Source organism: Protopterus annectens, chromosome 5.part0, assembly GCF_019279795.1.
Source record: "Protopterus annectens isolate FY-2018-M chromosome 5.part0, PAN1.0, whole genome shotgun sequence".
In the NCBI taxonomy this organism is placed as follows: Eukaryota; Metazoa; Chordata; order Ceratodontiformes; family Protopteridae; genus Protopterus; species Protopterus annectens.
The window spans coordinates 375,912,707-375,934,974 of record NC_056735.1 but is presented as its reverse complement, the minus strand read 5'-3'; the positions used below and the strand labels follow the sequence as shown (position 1 = coordinate 375,934,974).

General features: G+C 36.6%; 1 protein-coding gene across 1 annotated transcript in view; it reads right to left on the bottom strand.

The window, feature by feature from the left end:
- LOC122802163 overlaps positions 1 to 22,268 on the bottom strand; it is a 1,241,087-nt gene that overhangs the window by 1,194,196 nt on the left and 24,623 nt on the right. The window contains exon 3 of the mRNA XM_044071837.1: positions 14,071 to 14,570. Coding sequence (XP_043927772.1) covers positions 14,071 to 14,570 — 500 coding nt within the window. The remainder of the gene's footprint in view (positions 1 to 14,070; positions 14,571 to 22,268) is intronic.

Sequence of the window (22,268 nt, the reverse complement as noted above, 5' to 3'; positions counted from 1 at the left end):
AGGGCCATGCCTCCACACCCTCATACAAGGGATAAAACATTTTGTACCACCTTACTTAATATAACCTATGTTGACATTGCATAACATTGGGGACAGGTCTTCTGAAGACATAGACAAAGTACATAGAGATCCAAAGTTTAAGTTCTGTGATATATTTGACTGAAGAAACCTACCGCTGTAGCTGTGCTAAGTTTTTTAATTGAAATGTCTATAACAAATGTAATTTTGTTTATTGCAATTTAGTCTTAACTATAATTATTTTAAATCCAGTGAAAAGTACTGTCTGTAAGAAATGGAATAGCACAGGGGTGCATTTGTACCTGCTTATTCAAATATATTCATGGTCTACTTTGAAAGTTACTTTATGTGTACTAATGTATTTTTGGGACAAAGTAGTTTGTAATTAATTGTATACATGATTTACTTTTTGAGTGTCATGGGAAAAGGTGAATTTGAAATCATTGTTACACATATGAATGAAAGCAATTTCAGAATATGCTTTTCATCATGTACAATATTAAGATATTATCTTAAAAGAGAATTAAGTGGAGAGGTTATTCATAAATTATATCAAGAATCAACAGCAGTTATTTACTTTTTATGTAGTACAAATTTTCACCCAACACACTTCATCCAAAATCTGCCACATATGAATTTCAAGAGGACAGAAAGTGGTTTAATCTGTAATGTAAAGTAATTTTATACAAGTTTCATAACGTTTGAGTAAAGTGAAAATTTAGGGGCTGACTGAAGTCATGTGAAATGTTATTTAGCAGTTATATGTGCAAAGTGGTAGAGTATGTTACAATAAAGAAAATCATAAATTAAAAAGTTCTGATCAATTTAAAACTTTATTTGATTTTTATTTCTAATCATATGTATATACCAGGGTAGTGCACTGATCAAAACAATTGTTTTCATTACTATGTCAGTTTAGCTTAAAATTATGTGTAAAGGCTGCTAGTGCAAACTGCAAGAAACCCTGGACTGTTATCTTAAAGAGTGTGATGTCAGTACCTCTTGTATTGTGTAACCAGGAAACAATCAAGTGCTGTTATCTCTAACACATGCTAGTCTTGGCTACTTTTTTCACCTTTAGACTGCCTCAGGGAGAGGGAAAACAACAGAGACATTGATGACAATAAATAAGCCCAACCTTTTCATAAATATCATAAGTTAGTCATAGTGCTATCAGGTGTACTACAGTACAGATCTGGAACTCTCTACCAGCTTGTATCTAAATGTTTCACACCCGAAATCAATTTAAAATATACATAAGATGCAGTAAATCAGTTGCTAGTAAACCCATTAATTTTTCTGTCTTTTTCAGACAAGTACATTTAAACACTTTTTTTCTTTTATGTTTAAAAGGAATTCACTTTCTTATACCACACATACTGTTTTATTTCATGTACGTGTTAAACACTACCTGGGTGTTTTAAACATGAGTTATCTCTTAAACTATAAACTTGTGCTGATGAAAATGTGGCCTGTTAACACAGATAAACATCATCTCTACACTTGTTCAGTATTATTCTTTCTTTCTTTCTTTCTTTCTTTATAAAACTAGTTTTATTGCATGCATAAATGGCTACTGATGTAACATTAAGTTTTATGAGACAAAATTAGCTCCCTGGTTGACAAAAGTTTCTGACACCCTTTTATCATGTTTACAAATGTCTAATATGTTTAGATTAGTAGAGCCTCCAGTGTTGTTATCAGCTGGACAAATCCCTCACATGAACCACTGACATGTCTCTTTGCTCATACGTATTCACCATCACAGGTATTATTACCTTTCCACCAAGTAATACCCTGAGAAAATAAGAAGAGTAAAGTTCAGGTACGAATGTGTAGCAAATACATGAGGTAACCATTTCCCGAGGGATATTATTCCTAATATCATAGGTTTATCATTTATGTCATTGTATGGGATTCAAACCTACATTTTTAAAGTTAGGTGGATACAAGTACAGTCATGTGTCTGCACTTCTGACTAAGGCTAATCCAGAAAGTTAAAGGGCAGTACTGCCTCTGCAGGGAATGCAGAGCTTCACCTACATTCTGCCACAGGCTTGTATGGAGATCATTCATTACTGAAGCCAGAAAGTCACATGTTACTATAATCTTCAGGTAGGGAATGCAGAGCTTGGGCCATCTCCCACCACAGGCTTCAATAGGGATCATTCATATTTGAGTGCAAGACAATTTGGTCCATTTCAATTCAAAAGTGACAGTATGGGATGGAGTTTCCCCATTCACTGGCCATTTTGCCAGGGTGCCATCTTCCTTCTTTCCTCAAGATTACTGATGCAAATTTCCAGAACAAGCCAGTCAAATTAAATATTTTGGGTCTTAACATCCTCATATGTTCTTAATCATAAAACATATATTTTATTTGTTTTTCACCTTGTAGATTCTGCTGTTAATCTGCATACTTGCTCTTTACACTGAAACCACTCCCATTCTTGGTCTGAGGTGGAAATGACAAAGAAACTAAACCCAAAGAACAAAGGTGCAACTCTTCCATCAGGTTTTTGTGATAGGGAAGAGCAGGGCCATCTTACAATCCTTAATTATTAGCAACAAGAGGGTTCCTGAAGTTTAGCTTTGAAAAAGGTTCCATCGCCAAAATGTAATGTTTATAATTATCTTACAACTTCTTGGCAAGGACATTGTGCTAGCTAGTGACTGTGATCTACCAGGATTTAGTGATGCAGCTGTGGGTTGGGAAGTAACTGAATTGATAAGCATGGAAAAGAAGCACTACATATAGTTCACTGCCAGCAGCAGTGGTACAGCGGTTAGCACTGTTGCCTCAAAGCAAGAGGTTCTCCAGTTCAATTCTCGGCTGGGGCACCTTCTGTGTGGAGTCTGTATGTCCTCCCTGCATTCACGTGGGTTTCTCTCCTTGTGCTCTGGTTTCCTTCCACACTCCAAAGACATGCCTGGAGTGTTTCTCCCTGGGCTTCCGCTGAAAATGGGCTCTGTCCTGGTAAACAAATGTTAAACAAAAAAATAAAAATCCATGTGAAAATGGTTACCACATATATTCATCTGCCACAACACACAGGATAGAATGCAGAAACAAGAAAACTACAACCAGGTGGTACCAAACCTCTCAACCTCATAGCCCAAGAAATGTGGACAAAGCCTGACATAATGGGGATACTAAGACCCCAAAACAGAGGCAGATTTTAAATACTGTTCTTATAAAGTTAGGAAATTGCTAGAATAAGAGGGTATGTCTTAAAATGCATTTTCTAAAAGATATGAATTCTGAAACTCAAATGTATGACATTATTTACTCATCTAATTCCTCAGATCATCTGAGTGATTTGCCAGAAATCCAAAAATTGTATGATGAACAGACCAAAATTTTGAGGTAAAAATCTGGACATTCAATGACATTCTGGACAGCTAAGAGGTATGGGTGGTACTTGTATTCACTTTTCATATTCAGTTTAGTGATGCCAGGCTTCTGCTAAGTATCACTCTCTTTATGCCAGGCTTCTGCTAAGTATCACTCTCTTTATGCCAGGCTTCTGCTAAGTATCACTCTCTTTATGCCAGGCTTCTGCTAAGTATCACTCTCTTTCTCTTTCACACATAGAAACAAACAGTGTTTTTCAGTGTGTCTGAATGTGGCTACCCAAGCATCCGCATATAAGCAGTAAAGTTTCCTGCATGTACACCACTGACAACCAAGTGTCTGAAAGACGATTACATGTTGAGGTGCTCTGACAAATTAACTGCTTAAATAAGTATATTTATCTGTTTAATGTTATATGTGAGACAGCTAATTTAGTGTGATTGTATTATTAAAATAACAAAGACTCCTTAAGAAATATATTAAATGTCTCTAAATGGCAGTATTTATTTGTACATTAACATCGCTAAAAAGAGATTGTCTTTTAAATGTTTCTACAAGAGCGAGTTAATTTATAAGGTTTTAGTCATTTTATATACTGTCAGACAAGACCAATTTTATAAGAACATTAATACACTAAGATTTGGGTAATGACCTGATAAGAGTATACCCTTGTGCAAAAGACACTTGCTGCAAGAGTTTGTGTAATTCAAAATATCTGTGTGTCATTAGGGCACAGTTCACTCCTGGTGATATGTTAATACTTGTGTAATTACCATGTATGTCATGTGCAGTTACTTGCAATAAAAAAATTGTCTTTCTAAAAATTGTATTTTTGAAAGAGTCTTTATACTTGCAGACTGTCTTATGCCCTCATATTTAACATTTTTTCCATTATAGCTTCAAACTTCTTGATGATTTTCATAGTTCTTGATGGTGCCATTTTAAAAATAGTCACATGGGTTTGGTGTTCCGATAAACCATTTTACCCACACTATTAAAATGCAAACTGAGACATACAAAATTATTCTTAAATGCTTCAAAGGCCCATCTTATTAAGTTCTCAGATGTGTCTACATTGCAAGAACATAAAAAAAACTGAGTGTGCTTTTTTAATTATGAACATAAATTAATATTTTACAAGAAACAACAACTAAGTTTTAAAAACTCTGAGCAAAAAGTACTAATAGGGGAAGTACTATTTAGAAACAGTTAACTTTTTTTTTTATTTCATACATGTAGTTGATGGTTTCTTCTTGCTTGTAATCTAAAACAAAATACCAAAATATTAGTAAAAATGCTTGACATAAGTAACATTACAGTTTACTGCAAAGTTCTTTAAAAATCTAAAGGCAAAAGAATAATTATTTTTGGTTATGGGAGTTTTTCTGTACTTCTCTAGCCAGAGTATCAAATAAATTGTCATTAGTGGAAGATAACTTGAAGACAAAATATTCCACACCCATATTTTATGAAAGCTCTAGATCGTTGAAGTACTCAGTGCAGCTAATCTTTTCACTGGTCAGTGTGTTTCAGCTTCTATTGTTATTCACTGTAAGAATCCTACACTTCCCTTCGCTATGGTGCTGTACTATCGTCACAAGCATGTTTGACTTCTAAAATCATGCTTCACTTTAAAAAAAGCCTAGGCATATTTTCAAATATATGTGGAAGTATTATATTCAAAACAAAACATTTTTTTTTATGTTTTCAATTTGCAGGAAGAGTAGGAAAGTTTAAATGTACTTTCTGCAAAGATTATTTAAAAGCTGTTTATCACACTACCTGTCTACCTGGCAACAAACTATTACTGTTTAGTGTATAAAAATGAAAAGTCATATGAAATCAAATCACAAGGCTGTTTAGTTGATGCTTGAAAGTGGCCATCAGTAAACTCATGAAACTAGGTATTGTATCCTAAAGCCAGTCTTCTCAGTTTTGCAGCTGTTATGGATCTTATCTCGCACACCAGCTTTTCTTACTTCACAGAATGTAGCATTATTTTTGGTTATACCACCTGCAGAAATGATAAAAGAGAAGAACGTCTGTTGCTGTCAGTGTTTTATTTTATCTTATTGAAATAGTAAGAACAGTATAATTTCTGAGAAGGAATGATGGTAGCTATTTAAAGATATCAGCACTAACTTATTTTTTATATTCCTACAGCAGTTGGGATCAAACCTGGACCACTTATATACTTAGCATGAATTTTATATACTCCTGACAGCCAATAATATTTTTGGTGACCATTTTATAACTTCTTATAAATGAATGAATGAATGTAGTTTTTTAAATTATAACCTAAAAAGGGGTGACTTGAGAACCTGCTTTGTTACATCGTTCCGAATCCGAACTTTGTTTTGGTTTTAACATCGCACTGAGTTCATCCATTTTTTTTTTAGTTTTAGTTTTTAAATTATATTAGTACAAAAGTACTTTATATATTCACTTCAGAGTAGACTTCTTGTAAACTCTAGTCCTGCTTGCCATGAAAACAAAGCCATTGATAAACTGTGTCATAAATAAAGACTACGTATTTACTTTCTGTCTTAGCTATTCTAAATCTAATATTTGCATACTAAGCCTAATTTAGGCAGTTGTAGTCAATGAAACATAAGAAAACAGAAAATGTCCTTACAATTTTATCAGAAAATGTATTTTCTATTCTAAACTTCCTTAAATGCTGTAGGAAACCAAAATTATATTTTGCAACACAGTTGTAAGAAAAAATCAAAACAAGACTATGAAGTGTTACATTTTCAGATAACAAAGAGAAAAATCCATTAACTGTAGTTGCTGTAGTAATGCAAAAGTCATGTTTGTACAGAAATGGTTTCCATTTTTGAGTTTCCAATAAGACAGTAATGCTAATAATTCAATATTGTATTGAGAATGTTTTTCCAGTTTAGAAACTGAGCAATACAGACTCCTGTTGCTTATTTGGTTTCCTTTCTTTTTTGTGCAAACTATGTCTTGCAATAAAGGAATGAGAAACACAGCTATATAAGACCCCATCGCTCCTAATCATGTTCTGTATTATCGAGGGAGCATCCTGGACATCACACTGGAAACTAGGGTTCCACTACTGAAACCCAAATGCCAAAAACAGAATGCCAGAAATAAATGCCCAAAGCAAACAAGGATAAAAATGTAAACTGTTTTTCCAGAGATGCAAGCCTCCATGCAACACCTGATGTGGGGAGGCAGTTCCATCACATGCTTCAGACTTATATATACCATCTGCATGGTCACAAAACATGAAGCAGATAAAAAACTCTCAAAGCAAACAAATCGCTGCCAACACACATTTAGACATTGCAATGGGAGTAATTTCCTGTGGGAAACAACAATCTGCATTCCGTTCTTTGGCATCTTATGTCTTGGATACCTGACACTTGAAGAAAAGTAACCCACTGCTGGTTAGAGAAGCTGAAAACTAGTAAAAGCTTTGATATCTGTAGATTATATCATATATTACAGTGTTAACTCACAGAACAAAACACCTTCTTTACAAGTAGTCAACATTAAGTTTGTCAAGCACTAACTAGCCAGTACTGCTTGCCGGATGTTTCCTTTCTCTAACCACATTTACTCTTATCACAGACGAACTGCAAGAAAACAGTCTGCACAGCTGCACCCGTTTTCCTTGCAGAGTGTTAGTCCCCATGGTTGCACAACTACAGTGTTAATTGCTTTACATTTTTTGTGCTTTAGTGACTTAGGTATGTGGATTTAATCCTTTAGAACTGATCACTTCACCGACTGGGGATTTACAACTGATCCAGACATACCATGGGTGATCACTACGATGTTTTTAAATTAGAGGAAAGAATATATATAGTGAAATATGCAATTAGGGTGACTAATGAATTTTTGATAATGTCATGCAGAAACACAGAAATGCGTGGCCATTAGAATACAACTTTTAAAGAAAAAAAGGGTCCTAAATTCTCACTTTTTTATTCAATGTGAATAAAGTTGAAGTATCTGTGTGAATTAGCACTGGCCAAGGACTATGCAGAATTAATTGAGCTATGCAGACGTACGAGTGTTGTTTCAAACTCAGAAATGCCTTTGTTGTACCTGTTGTCCAGGATGGAAACAATAGCAAACAAATGGAACTGAATGAGAGGAAAAGGGTTTCCAGGGCAGCGGGAGAGAACGCATGGATTTTTTTTAATTGAAATGTACTGGGATAAAGAACAGGATGCATTTCTACTGGCTTATGCTTTAAAATGAATACAATTTGAGTCTTACATTTGCTGCTGTAAAAGCTACAGGATCTCACTGAAATGTAGTAAATGTTATTCTGTATTTATATTAAATGATTTCTTATACAGTCATGACTGAAAATCAATCTCAAAGAAACCATGGTTTAATATAACTAAGCACAGTATGAGCCAAGGAACTAGAGAGTACACATGATGGTACACAGAATTGCTGAAACTGATCCAGAGAAAAGGAAGCAGTTACAGGTCACCCATTTAGATGGGGATTGCCTAAAGTGCCAACAAGCATGATCCAGCCTTTTTTGGCTACCTACAGACATGCTTAAGAGTTTGTGCTGTCCTTGGTGGCTGAAATTTTAGAAATGAACAATGGTTACTGGATGTAAACAAAGGTCAGAGTTCGTGGTCTGTTCTAATTTGCCAGAGCTTGGGTGAGTAGGATCTTTGGATGAAGTTAAACACTACACATGTAAAAACAGTGTGATTGAGATCATTCTGTGGTGTTTATGGAAGACTGGGTGAATCAATAGCAATATGCTATGTTCATACGTTCATAGAGTCATAGGTGTTTACTAGGCTAATAACCACAAGGGCCTTATAAGCCTAGCCATGCATCCCGAATCTTTGACAAGTTCTGATACCCTTGATAGGTGAAGCAGAGGCTTGGGAGATGAAACATTTATAACCTATGACCTGGGAGATGAACCATTTACAGGTTGCCTGTGTCCATTACAGATATAGGTGCCAAACCAGGGATGAATTTCCTGTTCCCCATCCAGTTGTCCAGGTTGAACTTGAATTGGGTTAGGAAGGAACTCTGCTTCACATGGACGGGGAGCCTGTTCCAGAGATGTGCTAATCTCTGGGATACATACCAGTCTCTCCAGCAGGTCTTATTTATATCACAGGCAAGGTTTAAGTCTTTAGAATGGGCCAGGAAAATAACAATAATGCTGCATTAGTAAGATTATGTGTGAAGAGATACTTACTTTATGGCTTTGTGGCAGTGCAGCAGATTGTTCTGACCATATTCAGCCAGTGCAGCAGATTGCTCTGACCATATTCAGCCAGCACAGCAGATTGTTTTGACCAAATTCAGCCAGTGGAGCAGATTGTTCTGACCATATTCACTTTGGAGTTGAGGTTACTGGGCTATGTTCAGATGGTGTTTGGTTGTATTGATGTTTGTCTTTGGATATTAGGAATTAGTTTGCTTGTCACAGCTGCACTAAATGACAATATCTTCAGAATATATATTACAAGTTTAATAGTAATATGATTCTAATAGTGTGAATAAAGTAATCAAGAATTTTAACTGCAATTTTGTGATGTCTCAAATAGAGTAAGCCTAGAGTGGGCCAATGCTTCTTTGTTTTGTGTCATTTTTCAAGGCTTGTTAATGGTCAAATAGCTATACGTGGGTAGTGAGTATAGCCCATGCACAGACAGTATGCTGTATTAAGGTTTTATGACTTCTTGTACAAGGTGGACTTATTACAAAGTGAAGTAAAAATTCATTCATGTAATGTCTGGTTCTGTACCCTTAAGAAGTAGGGATGACTGGATTGGTGCATACAAGCATTATAACTCCTTATTCTTATTCAGGAGGTAAGAGGTTAAAGGCACTGTGGAAGCTGCTAGAAATATTGAGTTTTTAAGCTTTAGGGAAGCCATGTATCAGTAAGAAGAGAATCAGGACATTTGGGCTCATATGGTAAGTTTCTCCACATTTTTAAATCATATATTTTGATTATGCTCAGTTTCATCATCATATAGGGAGGAATTAGCTAAAGATATGGTCAAAAGTATGGACAGGCTTTCCTTGAACGCTTCCAACAGGTTCATATGTGTTTTCTAGGCTAGTAACCACTGGGATCTTTATAAACCTAGCCAAGCATCCCGATTGTTCTAACCATATATAGCAAGTTTATGTGCTAGCCTTTGTAAGTCTAGTCAGGCTTCCCAAATGTATCTTGTGAGTTTAACATTGAAATTCCAGGATTGTGAATTGAACCCTGGCTGTGGCAGTAGCAGTGTCAAATTCTAATCACTAAACTACCAGGGATCACTCTAAAATGTGATTCTCTTCAGATGGACTACTGCAGCCAGACGTCCCAGAAGGGCAAGACATAAGCAAAGAAATCATATATTTGGTTTAATGTTTAATACATACAAAAACTCCACATACTTCAGACTAAAACAGTCTGCATTGTTGTACAATAAAAGAAAGGTAATTCTACAAGAATGAATTGCAATTGCTCTATCTGCTAAAATTATATTTTCTTCTCTGGACTGTAATGGAAGCTGTGGAAATTCAGCTGTGCATAGAATCATAGTATATTTTAATCAGTCACACCAGTGAAGTCTTGCCACTAGACTCATTATACAATCTGCTGCTGAAACTTTACAATATCATACATGAGTGGCCATGCTGGTACTGATGACCATTTTCTAAAACTTTAAGGATACAAAATGTAAATTATCACTGTATTACAATAAAACAGTTACTCAGAACTTTACAGATATTCATTTGATGATATAAATTACAAATTAACTTCACTAAAGTCCATATTGACAAAAAACACATTTCCCCATATATATATATATATATATATATATATATATATATATATATATATATATATATATATATTTACGTGTATGTGTGTGTGTGTGTGTGTGTGTGTGTGTGTGTGTGTGTGTGAAGAACACATCAATATGATGTTTTGGCAGTCAAGCTTCTTTAAGGCAAGTAAGTTATAAGCTTGACAAACAAAATTAAGAAATTATGCACATTTCTTCATTGTACATTTGTTACTCACAGTTTCTGAAAACCCTTCTCTAAGCTTGAACCTTAGTTTCTGAATCTCTGTGCCCTCTATCACAAAGTCTACTGCAATTTTTTCTTCTTTCAGATTTGCCCTCCACTCTCCAGCTTTACTTACTACACTAGATGTAACTGCTTTCCAAACTGACTTACCTCTTTTCTCCACTTACAAAGCCACCCACATATTTTCCCACTATTTCTACTTTTCTCATTGAATTTATTTCCTCAGTTTAACACTATAAATTATTCTGAACTTCTGTTTCTAGACAGCCTTCTTTACCAAACATTTAATAATGCTGCTGTGTATAATCACTTATATATAACTGCAAATTATGTGGTCTGATACAGATGCATTCTTACTCTGTAGTGCATAGATTGCCATGATTATGCTCCAAAACTAGAAAAAAGACAGGGTTGTTAAGTGCTTTTGTGATTTCAGAAAGGTGCTTAACAAGAATTTGTTAATTATCCCCCACCACTGTTAAGTTCTAGTCATGCACTAGAACATTAACATTGGTCAACAGCCACCACAAAACAGCAACAGAAAGCTGTTAAACACTTCAGACATTTTTTTGAAAAAGTCCAAATGAAGTGTTTTAACAGCTTTCTGATCCTCTTCAGTACTGGTCACTCTCTATGTGACAGCAGTAAGTAGTTTACAGTTTTCAAAACTGTAATGCACTTAATGTTTTTTTCCCCCAAGATTTGTGGTAAAACTACATGTACTACAAAGAAATATGATTGGCTGTCTCAGATCATCACTCATGTTGTTAGGTGTTCTGAACATGTATGCCAAGATTCAAAGCTCAAGCATTACTCTTGAGGTGACTTTCTTGATGTTCATTCATGTCTTGATTACCTAACAACATGGTTATGTTCAAAGCCTTGTTTATAGTTATCTATATCTTGCTTGCATTTTAAGAAGCTTACAGTATGCATGCCTCTGGCTCTGCCCCCTTGTCAGGGCTGATAATGATCTTCTCATCAATTCAGTTACCCAGTTAAACATGTAAACTAAAAAATAATAAAATGAGTAGTGTAGTGCTATATTCTTCTCCATGTGGTTGTCAATATGTTTCTTTCTTGAATGGGGAATGTAGAACATGTATGGAGGGAGATGAAATAAATATTTTGTGAAAATAAGAAATAAAAAAAACATGCATAATGATTCAATTACAAACTGCTGATGAAAACTCTACTGCTCCTCTATAAACAAAACGTTGTCGATTGAACCATGTATAAAACTTTTAAATACAAGGTTACTTGGGGACCACACCCCCCACCTTAACTTGGAGATGATGCAACAATGGATAAAAGGAGGAGTATTCCAATGTCTGCTGTTACAATTTAAACACAGTGAGATCAGGTATTTGTCCGTATGCATTGTGATCAGTGAAAACATCCCAGTAATTGTGCAGCTGACCAACTAGTGATCAACCACCTGTTCAGGAGCCACATATGAATATGTATACAAAATGTAGCTTATTATAATTTAATCAGCATCAGTTTGTTCATTTTTTCATTGAGCATTTGTTTCTAAAGTTTCACTTTTCTTGTGTTTCAACAGCTTGCTACCTGCTATAATAATGTAATAACACCTAATAAGTGCTTATTTTTAAACTTTATAATCAAGGTGTCCCAAAGTGTTGCTGCGCTTTTTATTTATTTATTTTTTTGAATGAGTGCTGTTTCTTTTAAAATGGTACAAATTCAGAGTGATAACATATATGTAAACAGCTACAGGGGGCTTTGTCTTCTCCAAAAATATAATCTTTAGGTATCACTTGCATGAAATCCCATATTTCATGAGTAGCTTTGTTGAGATTTTTGTAGTTTACAGAGTTCCAGGTGAAATGCACATTCAGTTGTGTTAAGAGCTTCAGCATTTAGATCATACATAGTAAATCATAAAAGTATCTACCATAAACCTGGAAACTTTGCTTCACTTTCCAATAATACCAGTGTTTACAGATGCCAACCCTGCAGAAAACTAAGAAAATGGTGATAAAAACAAATAATTTTGAAAGCAATTAGTACTTCTAACATATAAATGCCACTGCAATTCCTTGTTTCTATAGAACATTTTCCTAAAATATATCTTTGCCACGCCAAAAATACAAATTTGTCTAAACTACTGAAAAGTAACATTAACATCCTGATTACAAAAAATGACTAATGCCATGAAATATGGATATGTGAGACTGGAGTCGTGTGTGTATGAAAGTTGTGACCATTACTTAAACTACTTCAACACAGATCTGACTGTATGTCAATCTGTCTGTCTGACAGTATCCACCATCTTTATAACCATGGAATCAGAGCACCTTCAGTGTTTCAGGAATCTTTTCAGAAATCCATCTTTATAAAAATCACTGCACTATGTAAATATGCCATTCCTCAAGATGAATGTATCCACTCAAGTAGTTTTACAATGCCATTACTGTTTTCAGCAAACTATATTGCCATGATAAATTATTATGGACTTTAAATGCAAAATGACAGTTCAACATGATTTCTGAATTATGCTATTTACAAGTGATGTTGTTTACAGGTGATGTCATTAAAAAACACTGCATTGTTTATTCCTTTTTGTATTGAAACAGCATAATATTTCCTTTAATGTACTGTAGTTTTGTCACCTGTATTATGGTAACAATATGTAGTATGTGTACTAACTAGTATGTTAAAATAATGTTGCAAGATAATGCAACCCACCCATTGGTGTCTGTTAAAATATTTCTTTGCAATATTGAGTGCATAATAATACATCATCTCATTTTATTAAGACACTAGTAAATCATAACAATATTATCTAAACTAGAGATCACATACATGAAACAAAAATGTTACCAGAAACTCAAATCTTGTTTTGCAGGGGTCAATCAAAGAAACCTCACCTTCTAAAAATATGCTGTGTACAATGTCACACAAGCTTGGTGTAAAGAGAGTAATCTTTACAGTATACTCCAAGTCACCCATTTGTACAGTCAGTAGTCAAATCACAGCACAGCATATGCAGCAAAGCACGTCCCTACAAAATTAGTTTTCAACAGCCTAGAACATCACTGAAGCATGTTTAATTCTTTGAGCTTAGATAGTATGAGACATGGCACATCTCAGTGTTACCACTTTAGGTGTCACAATAATATGTCAAGTCTCATCTCACTGAGACAAAACAAATTATAAAAGTAACACCTAAACTAGAGAACATCACAGACATAAAATGTACACAGAAACATCAGACACAACTCAAATAAAAGCATTTTTGCAGGAGGTGTGGAACAACAAAGCTGAAGTGCAACAGCTTTGTTTAATATTTAGCCTAATTTAAAGTATTACTGACATTCCTTAAAAATATATGTGCTTCATTACACAGTGAGATACGTTGCAAAGAACTTAAAGTAGCAAAGCATAAATGAACTATAAATTTCATTTTATTTCTTCCCAGTTCTTTTATCATGATTCTGAGTAAGTTATTTAGACAGTTGAAAAGTTATTCCAAGTTAACCAAAAAGTAGGCACGTGTTCTGATGGGCCTCACAAAAATTAATTAAACAGTAAGACAGCTGTTATATATCATAACATACAGCACGGATTTTTGCTAATTAATAATGGAAGTTTAATTGAGGATATTGCATACTTACTGACGCTTAGCAGGATCCCTGGTATTCCTACTGTCCTCGTGTTCTGATTCACCAGTGTCTGTGGATTGGCTACAGGGATCTATATAGCCAGATTCTCCCACTCCTTCCTGTTGATCCGAAAGAGAATAATACATATCCTGTTGTGTGGAACAGTTCTCTGCAAATGCCTTTCCTTTGGCTGTGTCATTTGTATCTTTCTTTTCTCCTTGATCTTCATGTAGTGCTTCCTTTCCAGTATCAGTATTGGGCGAGTTTTCGATTTTAGTATCATCAGTTGTTTTATATGATTTCTTTTGATCTCCTTGACTAGATTTTTGCAAAAAGTTAAAGAAATCTTCAAGCCTCTGTAAAAATGTGTCTTTGTGAAATTGATTAGCATTTGACTCTGCAACTTTTGGATTTGAATTTGAGTTGACATCTTGCATTCCTCCATTTTCTTTTACTGTATTTGTTTCTTTGTCTTCTTTGATTGAATTGTTTCCTTCTGTTCCTTGAAGTACCTTGATGCAATTAAAATAAGTAGTTAGAATAAACAAAATACAAAAGGCAACTTTTGCACTGTAACAGTCAAAATATTTTTTAAAGACTAAATAATCTGTATATATAAAGACTAATTCTAAAAAGTATTCCTTTCATCTTCCTTTAATAAATAATGCACATTTAGACAGGATAGTAAAACTTTAGGAAGTATGCAAATGGTGTTTATTAGACAGAGAGAAAGAATGCACAATATGAGCTAGAGAAAAAAACAAGAATAGGTTACTAATGAATTATCACAGGTTGTGATATCTCTGCTTATTCTCAATAAATGGGCTGTGGGGGACACAACCGTCTGAGCCAGACATACAAAACTGCTTTATTAGTATTTCAAGTAATTTCCAATGTTTTATTAGTTTATTTTGAGGCTGAGGTTTCATTTTTAGATGTGAGACTCCCACTTATGGGTCTTATATATCTGATATGGGAGTAGGCTAAAGGAGGTAGATTTCTTTTTCAATGAAGTACATAAGAGAGGGGAAGAAATGTTCTAGAAATGAAACAGAGTAGGAAAGGAAACATAACAGTCAGATCACAGTTAAAGCAGGAAGAGATGGTCAGCGATATTAATGCGAAACTGTTCTGAAAATGTGACAAGGAACTGGAAGCAATGGTATTTCAAAACAGCATTAGTTAACTATTTAATGCATGGGAATTTCAGGACTACATGAGGCATCATAAAGGCCACATTAGAAACATGAGGGGTCTGAATAGAGAGATAAGTCAGCAAGCAAAAGAGAGTAGTGCTGCTGAAATTGAATTCATCCTTAGTCTTGGTGAGTACCTTCATGAGGTGGACCCTGTTTTTCACAAAATCTCACCAAGATGACACCGCTATATAGATTATATTTTATATAGCACATATCATGGACAGAAGTAGGTTAAAAATAAAAAAAAATGGGTGCAGAAGACACACGATAAAAATGGCCGAATCCTGGTAGGCAAACTGTTGCCAGGACTGGAAAAAATGACAGTGTAGAATCCTCTAGACACAGAAACATTCCTACAATGGGGCTAGGCCAGGTCCAGGAGGAGGATGGCTGCCCTGCTATAGAAGGAAGTAGTAGTTCACAAGAAACACAAAAATTGATAGGCCAAAAAAGAGCCATAAAGATGATAGAGTCAACTATTGAGGTTAAGAAAGAAATTATGTGTTGCTACTATTATGCAGGAAGCCCAGACATTTCCAGAGAGAAGATATACAAAAAGATTAAGAGAAAAATTAGAGGAAAGAAAAATACTTCCACAGGAAAAAACTGTCAGAAGCTTCAAATAAAAAATTGTGTTCATTAATACAGCAGATTTATGAAAAACATATAGACCAGGAAACCTTGGTTTGTTTGGAAAAAGAAGCTGTGATGAAGGCAGATACTGCTAGTGCAGCTAGCTGGAATTTTGTAAATAATTATATGTGATTTGTGAATATTAACATGATCTATATAAGATGCTTGTTTTACAACTGTTTTAGAACATATGTTATGTGTTTATCAAACTGGTGTGTACAGATACGTGTGTTAAAAAGGTATTTAATAAAGTGCTTATGCTTAAAATGTAACCACAGTGTGCCCTGCTGGAAGAGAACAGAAATGTACATGCACTATGGTAGCTGTTTAAACGTATATACTTTAACAGTGGAAACTGGAATACAGGAGGTTAACTTCAGAAAAATAGCTGACATTAAATTACTTTATGGCTAGGCCATAAAAGATGGTACCTTTCAGTTTCAATGCAGCAAGAGACATAATGTATGTACTACGGATTTTTCTGTATTGTCTTTAGGGTGAAATAATTACTAGTCTTGAAATGTGGAGGAATGTAATTGTTTTATAGGTTCATAGGTTCATAGGTTCATACTAGGCTATCTGCCCTAGGGCATTTATAAGCCTAGCCAGAGTGTGTTTGGCTTTCACCACCCATTTTAAATTAATTTTACTATGCCCTTTTTCGAGGTTAGTATACTGTGCCTCTGTCTAACAGTGACACAGAAGTGATACCTGGGGTAAACCTACGATCTCCCATCCACTCATCAAGATTCCTCTTGAAGAGAGTCAATGAGGGACTCTGCCTAACCTGGACTGGGATTTTATTCCAGAGTGAAGGGAGCCTCTGGGTTATGAATCTGTCCCTCCAGCATGTCCTATTTATTTCAGTGCTGAGGTTCAAGTCTCTCGAGCGTAGCTCGATGGGATTTGGATTTTCTGAGGTGCAGCATGTCCATTAATTCTGGGTTGGACATGGCTTTATACGTCAGGCACAGATCGCCTCTGAGCAGGCGGTATGCCACTGAGTAGAGCTGGAGTTTCTTTAACTGGCAGCATATGGCATCTGTTTGAGCCCTTTGATCCTCTTGGTGAGGTACTTTTGGGGTCTTTCCAGTTGCTGCAGGTGTCTGGTTAGGTACATCCCAAAAGGGGCATTGTACTCAATTATGGGCCTGATGAGGGATGAGTAAAGAGGCAAGATGAGCTCCCCTGATCTAGATGTAAATCCCTTCATGATTAGGTGGGCTATATAAAATGTTTTTCTAACCACTTTGGCCATGTGGTTGTCAAATGAGAGATTGCTATCAACTTGGGTCCCCAGGTCCCTAATTACTTCTTCTGTACTTAATGGATTACCACCTATGTGGTAATTTGTGGGCACTTTGTTTTTGCAAAAGGGGATGACTATACACTTTTTGGCGTTTAGCTTGAGGCCATGGCTCTAGCACCAGTTGTCTGTTTCTATGAGGCCCTTTTGGAGGATGCTTGTGTTGGCTGGAGAGTCAATTATGGTGCCCAGTTTGCAGTCATCTGCAAACTTAGTCAGCCACAGTCCTTCTGTGTTGGTCTGTACCTCCGAGAAATATATACCGAACAAGAGAGGTCCCAGGACTGAGCCTTCTGGGATGCCACTTGTAACTGGTTTGGAGTCTGACATGGCTCCAGCAATTCTAACCATGTGGGTTCTGTCCTTGAGCCAGTTTGCAACCCATCTAGTGACATAGGGGTTTATATTTAAGCTGGTGAGCTTATCTATAATGCCCGAGTGGGGTATTGTATCGAAGGCTTTTGCGAGGTCCAGGTAGGCTATGTCCCATTTTAAATTAATTTTGCTATGCCCTTTTTCGAGGTTAGTTCTAGTTACAGGTTGGACTAACTTCCCCTCGTCAATGGCCTTGATGACTGTTTCAAAGAAATCAACCAGGTTTAAGAGGCAGGATCTGCCCTTAACAAAGCCGAACTGGGTAGGATCCAGTGTCTGTAGATCCCCAATATCTTTATTTATGAGGTCCATAATGATCCTTTCCATAGCTTTGCAGACTAAGCTAGTCAGGCTTATGGGGCAATAGTGTCCAGGATCCGTTAAGGCACCACCACCACTGTTGCTGTACGCCACTCTTTAGGTACATATCCTGTAGTAAGGCTGAGATTGAACAGTAGTTTTATGTTTGGGTTTAGCTCTTCTTGGAGTTCATGTAGGACGCAGCCTGAGACACCGTCTGGTCCCATTGATGCTGTGTTTTTTGCTTTGGAGAGGGCGGCTCTTACCTGAGCATCTGAGATGTCAGGGGTCAGCACTCTGCTGGGATAGATATTTGGCCTTTTGGTGGGGATGGGGGGGGAGTTTGCGCTGATCCTGTCAGCTAGGATGTTGGCAATGTCTGTGGGTTTGGTGTATTTTTTGTCATTTTGGACTAATTCTGAGCATATCTGGGAATTCCCACCCAAGTTCTTAACATAACTAAAGAAAGCCTTGTGATTATCCTTAGTGTCCTGTGCAATTTTCCTCTCGAAGCTGGCCTTAGATGATTTTATGAGTGCCCGTAGTTTTTTGCTAATACTGATCAGAGATGCCTTCCCTTTTTGGGATTTTGCTCTATCATGTAGTAGCTTCCTCCTTCTATTGTATAGTTTGTTTATGGCTGGGGTCCACCAGACAGGATGTCTGCCTTTGGAGGATTGGGTCTTGGTTTTATTTGGGATTGCATGATCCATGCATTCCTGAAGGTGTTCATAGAATGCATTTATAAAGGATTCTGCGGTCTGGGCCTTATTTTCCACAGGCCCGGGGGCTTTGAAGGATTCCACCTCAGTTTTGAGGAGTGTGAAATTTGCTTTAGATAAGTTTTTCACTGTGGTTTTCTGGGCAGGGGGTGGGGTCGGGATGTGAATATCCAGTGAGATTAGTTTATGGTCTGATCTTACCAGTGAGGGATACACTTCTGGTCTGGAGCATAGAGTCCCCATGTTGGTGATGATCAGGTCCAGTATGTTTTCCCCTCTTGTGGGAGTGGTAACAAGTTGTTCCATAGCATTTGAGTTTATAAATTCTAGGAATCTTTGGGCTAGGGTGTTGGAGCTTGAGTAATGCTCCCAGTCTATGTTTGGGTAGTTGAAGTCACCCAATATAATGGTGTTTGGAGAGACCTTCATATTTTCCATTGTTCTCAGGAAGGCCGAGTGGGGTTCCTGGGTTTGGGAGGGTGGTCTGTAGCAGGCTATAAACTGGAAAGCAGTTTTACCCACTGTTAGATGCACATGGATAGTCTCTGATGCTTCGTGCTGTGCCACCAACCTGGAGGTGTGGGTATCTTTGACGAATATTGATACTCCCCCTCCTTTTGTGGTTCGGTCCAAGTTTTGGGGCCAAAAAGCATGGTATGAGGTATAACCTGGTAGTGCTGGGGTGCACTCGGGAGCCTTGAACTAGGTTTCTGTTACTGCACAGATATCAATGTTCTCCATACTAAGGAGAGTTTTGAGTGCGTGCATCTTGAGGTTTAGTCTTCTGGCGTTGAGTAGCATTACTCTTAGTTTCTTATCCCTTGTGATACCTATGGAGGTGGGTTTGTCTTTTGAGCCTTGCCTAAAAAAGGCACTATGGGGTAGCAAGAGCTTTTGCCAATATCCGAAAGCCCAGGGGTGACAGGTGCAAGCCGTCCCTAGCGAAGCATCATGGCTTGTCGAGCATGTCATCCCAGGCTGACAGGCATTGGATCCCCTTTGAATGACACTAATACTTAAGCCAGTTATTGAAATTGATCATCTTGTCTTCATATTGTGTCATCATTCTTGGTGAGGGTAAGATGCTACTCAAGGTCAGGGTCATACCGGCCTGGGCTACATGCTATGACTTTCAGCATCTGCTAAAGATCTGAGGTCTATGTATTTTCACAGATAGAAGCTAAATACTGTCAACTCCCAGATGAGAAGAAATTATGACATTCTGCAAGCTATCCCAGCAGTAATATTTGAGATATTAATTTGAGAAGTCTCTGAGAGAGACAGAGCATTCTGTATTCTGTCTTGGATCTGACAACAAGCAGACCCATTCACCACACATCTGCCTTGCTCTTATTAAGTAAGTTAACTAGGACATAATAATTCTCTTAGATTCAGTCAGGAATACAGTGAAACTTAGTTTAGATATTTTTCTTTATTTATTTGAGACCGTCCTGCAATGTTGTTTTAAATGTTTCCTGTGGTTTTAAACTCTGATCTCACTGTGAATATATACTTAGTATTGTCTTATTCTTTTATTATTTATTATTAAATATATTTAAACCTTTCATTGTGGCTGATCTTTGTAGAGATATTTAAGTTTTGAGAGTACTTGCATATTTATTTGGTGACACCGTGTGGTACACTCCTAATAGCCTTGCTCTTGGTCAAACTACCATTTGTATTAATATTAATATTACACTGTAAGATTGGACACCCTTTGTTAATGGCCTTAAAGTAGCTGATAAGGAGTTGACTGGTGGCAGTGGTAACTATCTTATAGTCTGGGCAGAATGGGGCATAGCTTTGAATCTGTGCCAGCCTCTCCAAGGTGTGTGCATGTGTAAATCAAACCTCAAGGAGTGTGTGTGTGTGTGTGTGTGTGTGTGTGTGTGTGTGTGTGTGTGTGTGTGTGTGTGTGTGTGTGTGTGTGCCATTTACTCTGGCAGGGACACAAAGCACTGGTACTGGTAGGTCTTGGCTGAGATCTCAGCTCTATAGCTGTACCAGTGGGGAGTCTTATTGGGGATCTGGAGAAAGAGGGGAAACCAGCCCTGGACTGACTGTGGTCTCTGTGTGCTCTTAAGGGAAATTGCACTGGATGGAGAGAGCTGCATCTGGAAATACTGTATGCGTACCTGTTATCCTCCCAGTGTACTTCCCCTACTGTTGCCAGTGGTGAGGATTGAGGCTCCTTGATTACTGGTCCAGTGGTGGGTCATCACAGAAGCAAAAATATAAAGAAAAAAATCTACAGATGTTTGAAAGTTATAAAAAAGAAATATGGACATGGGAAAGAAAGAGAGATCTGATATGGTGCAATATTTATGCAAAGGGAAAGTCAAATTAATCAGCACAAAAAAGCCCCCCCAAAATATATTCAAAGAGAAATACAGGCAAAGGCATCCAGTTATGGAAAATTTCACAATAAAAAAATAAGATCACAAAGAGGGAACACAGAACAGAAGATTAGTAAAGGAGAAGTTAATGAAATAGAAGTTGAAGTTATGAAATACTTTCGAAGTGAAGCATTTAGTGCAGAAAGTCTAACACAGATTACATCACAGCATGATGAAACAAGTTCCCAAAGTAAGGAGAAACAAGAGGATCAGGAGACATCTGAAGAAGAAATATGGACATGGGAAAGAAAACGAGATTTAATGTGGTGCAATATTTATGCAAAGAAGAAAGCAAAACTAATTAATACAAAAAGAGCAGCACCAATGACATTTATAGAGAGATATAGGCAAAGCCATTCAGACATGGAAAATTTACAATACAAAAAAAAAGACAAAAAAGGAAAAGTAGAAAAGATGATTAGTAAGGGAAAAGTTAAAGAAATAGAAACTGAGGTTATGGATTACCTGCAACATGAAGGATTTAGTGTAGAAAATCTAACTCAAAAGCCATCATGGCAGGATAGAGCAATGGATCCTCAAATTAAGGTGAAACCAGTGGAGTGAGAAACATCTGATCAGTTGCCAGATGAAGATACTTTGGAGCCTTCCATAGGAAACAAATACAGATGTTCAGTTGGAGTTGCACAGGAAGGAGAGGAACAGGAAACTGTGTCTTACCAGAAAAACATAGGGTGGTAAAGGAAAAGAAGGGGAGAAATCAAATGCCATCATGGAAGTACTGAATAGAGAAAACTATAAAGTAATTAAGACAAGAAGTGCCACTGGTAGAAGAGTATAGAAAAGGGAACAGATAAAAATACTCAGAAAGATAGAAGTGATAAAAGCAATGCACATATCAGAACAGATCAGGATCTATCGTGCACTATCGCAAATAATAAACTAAAAATATCATCACAGGCAGAAAAACTTAGAAGATAAATATAAAGGAAAAGTACAAAATAAGCAGTTTATTGATGACCCAAAAAGTTTTATAGAGAAATGGAAAAGAAGGCGAAAGGAAATGAAACACCACCAAAAAAAGAAGAAATAGATACATTTTAGAGAAATATCTATGAAGATCTTGTGGAACATAACAAAGATGCTAAATGGATAGAAGAAGTAAAAGAAACAATAAGAAGTTCAAATGTACAGGATATGCAATGGGATGAAGTAACAGAGATTAAAACAAAGTTAAGAAAAGCCCCTAACTGGAAAACCCCAGGCCCAGATGCAATACTTAACTTCTGGTTAAAAATATTAACATCTTTACATGAATGTT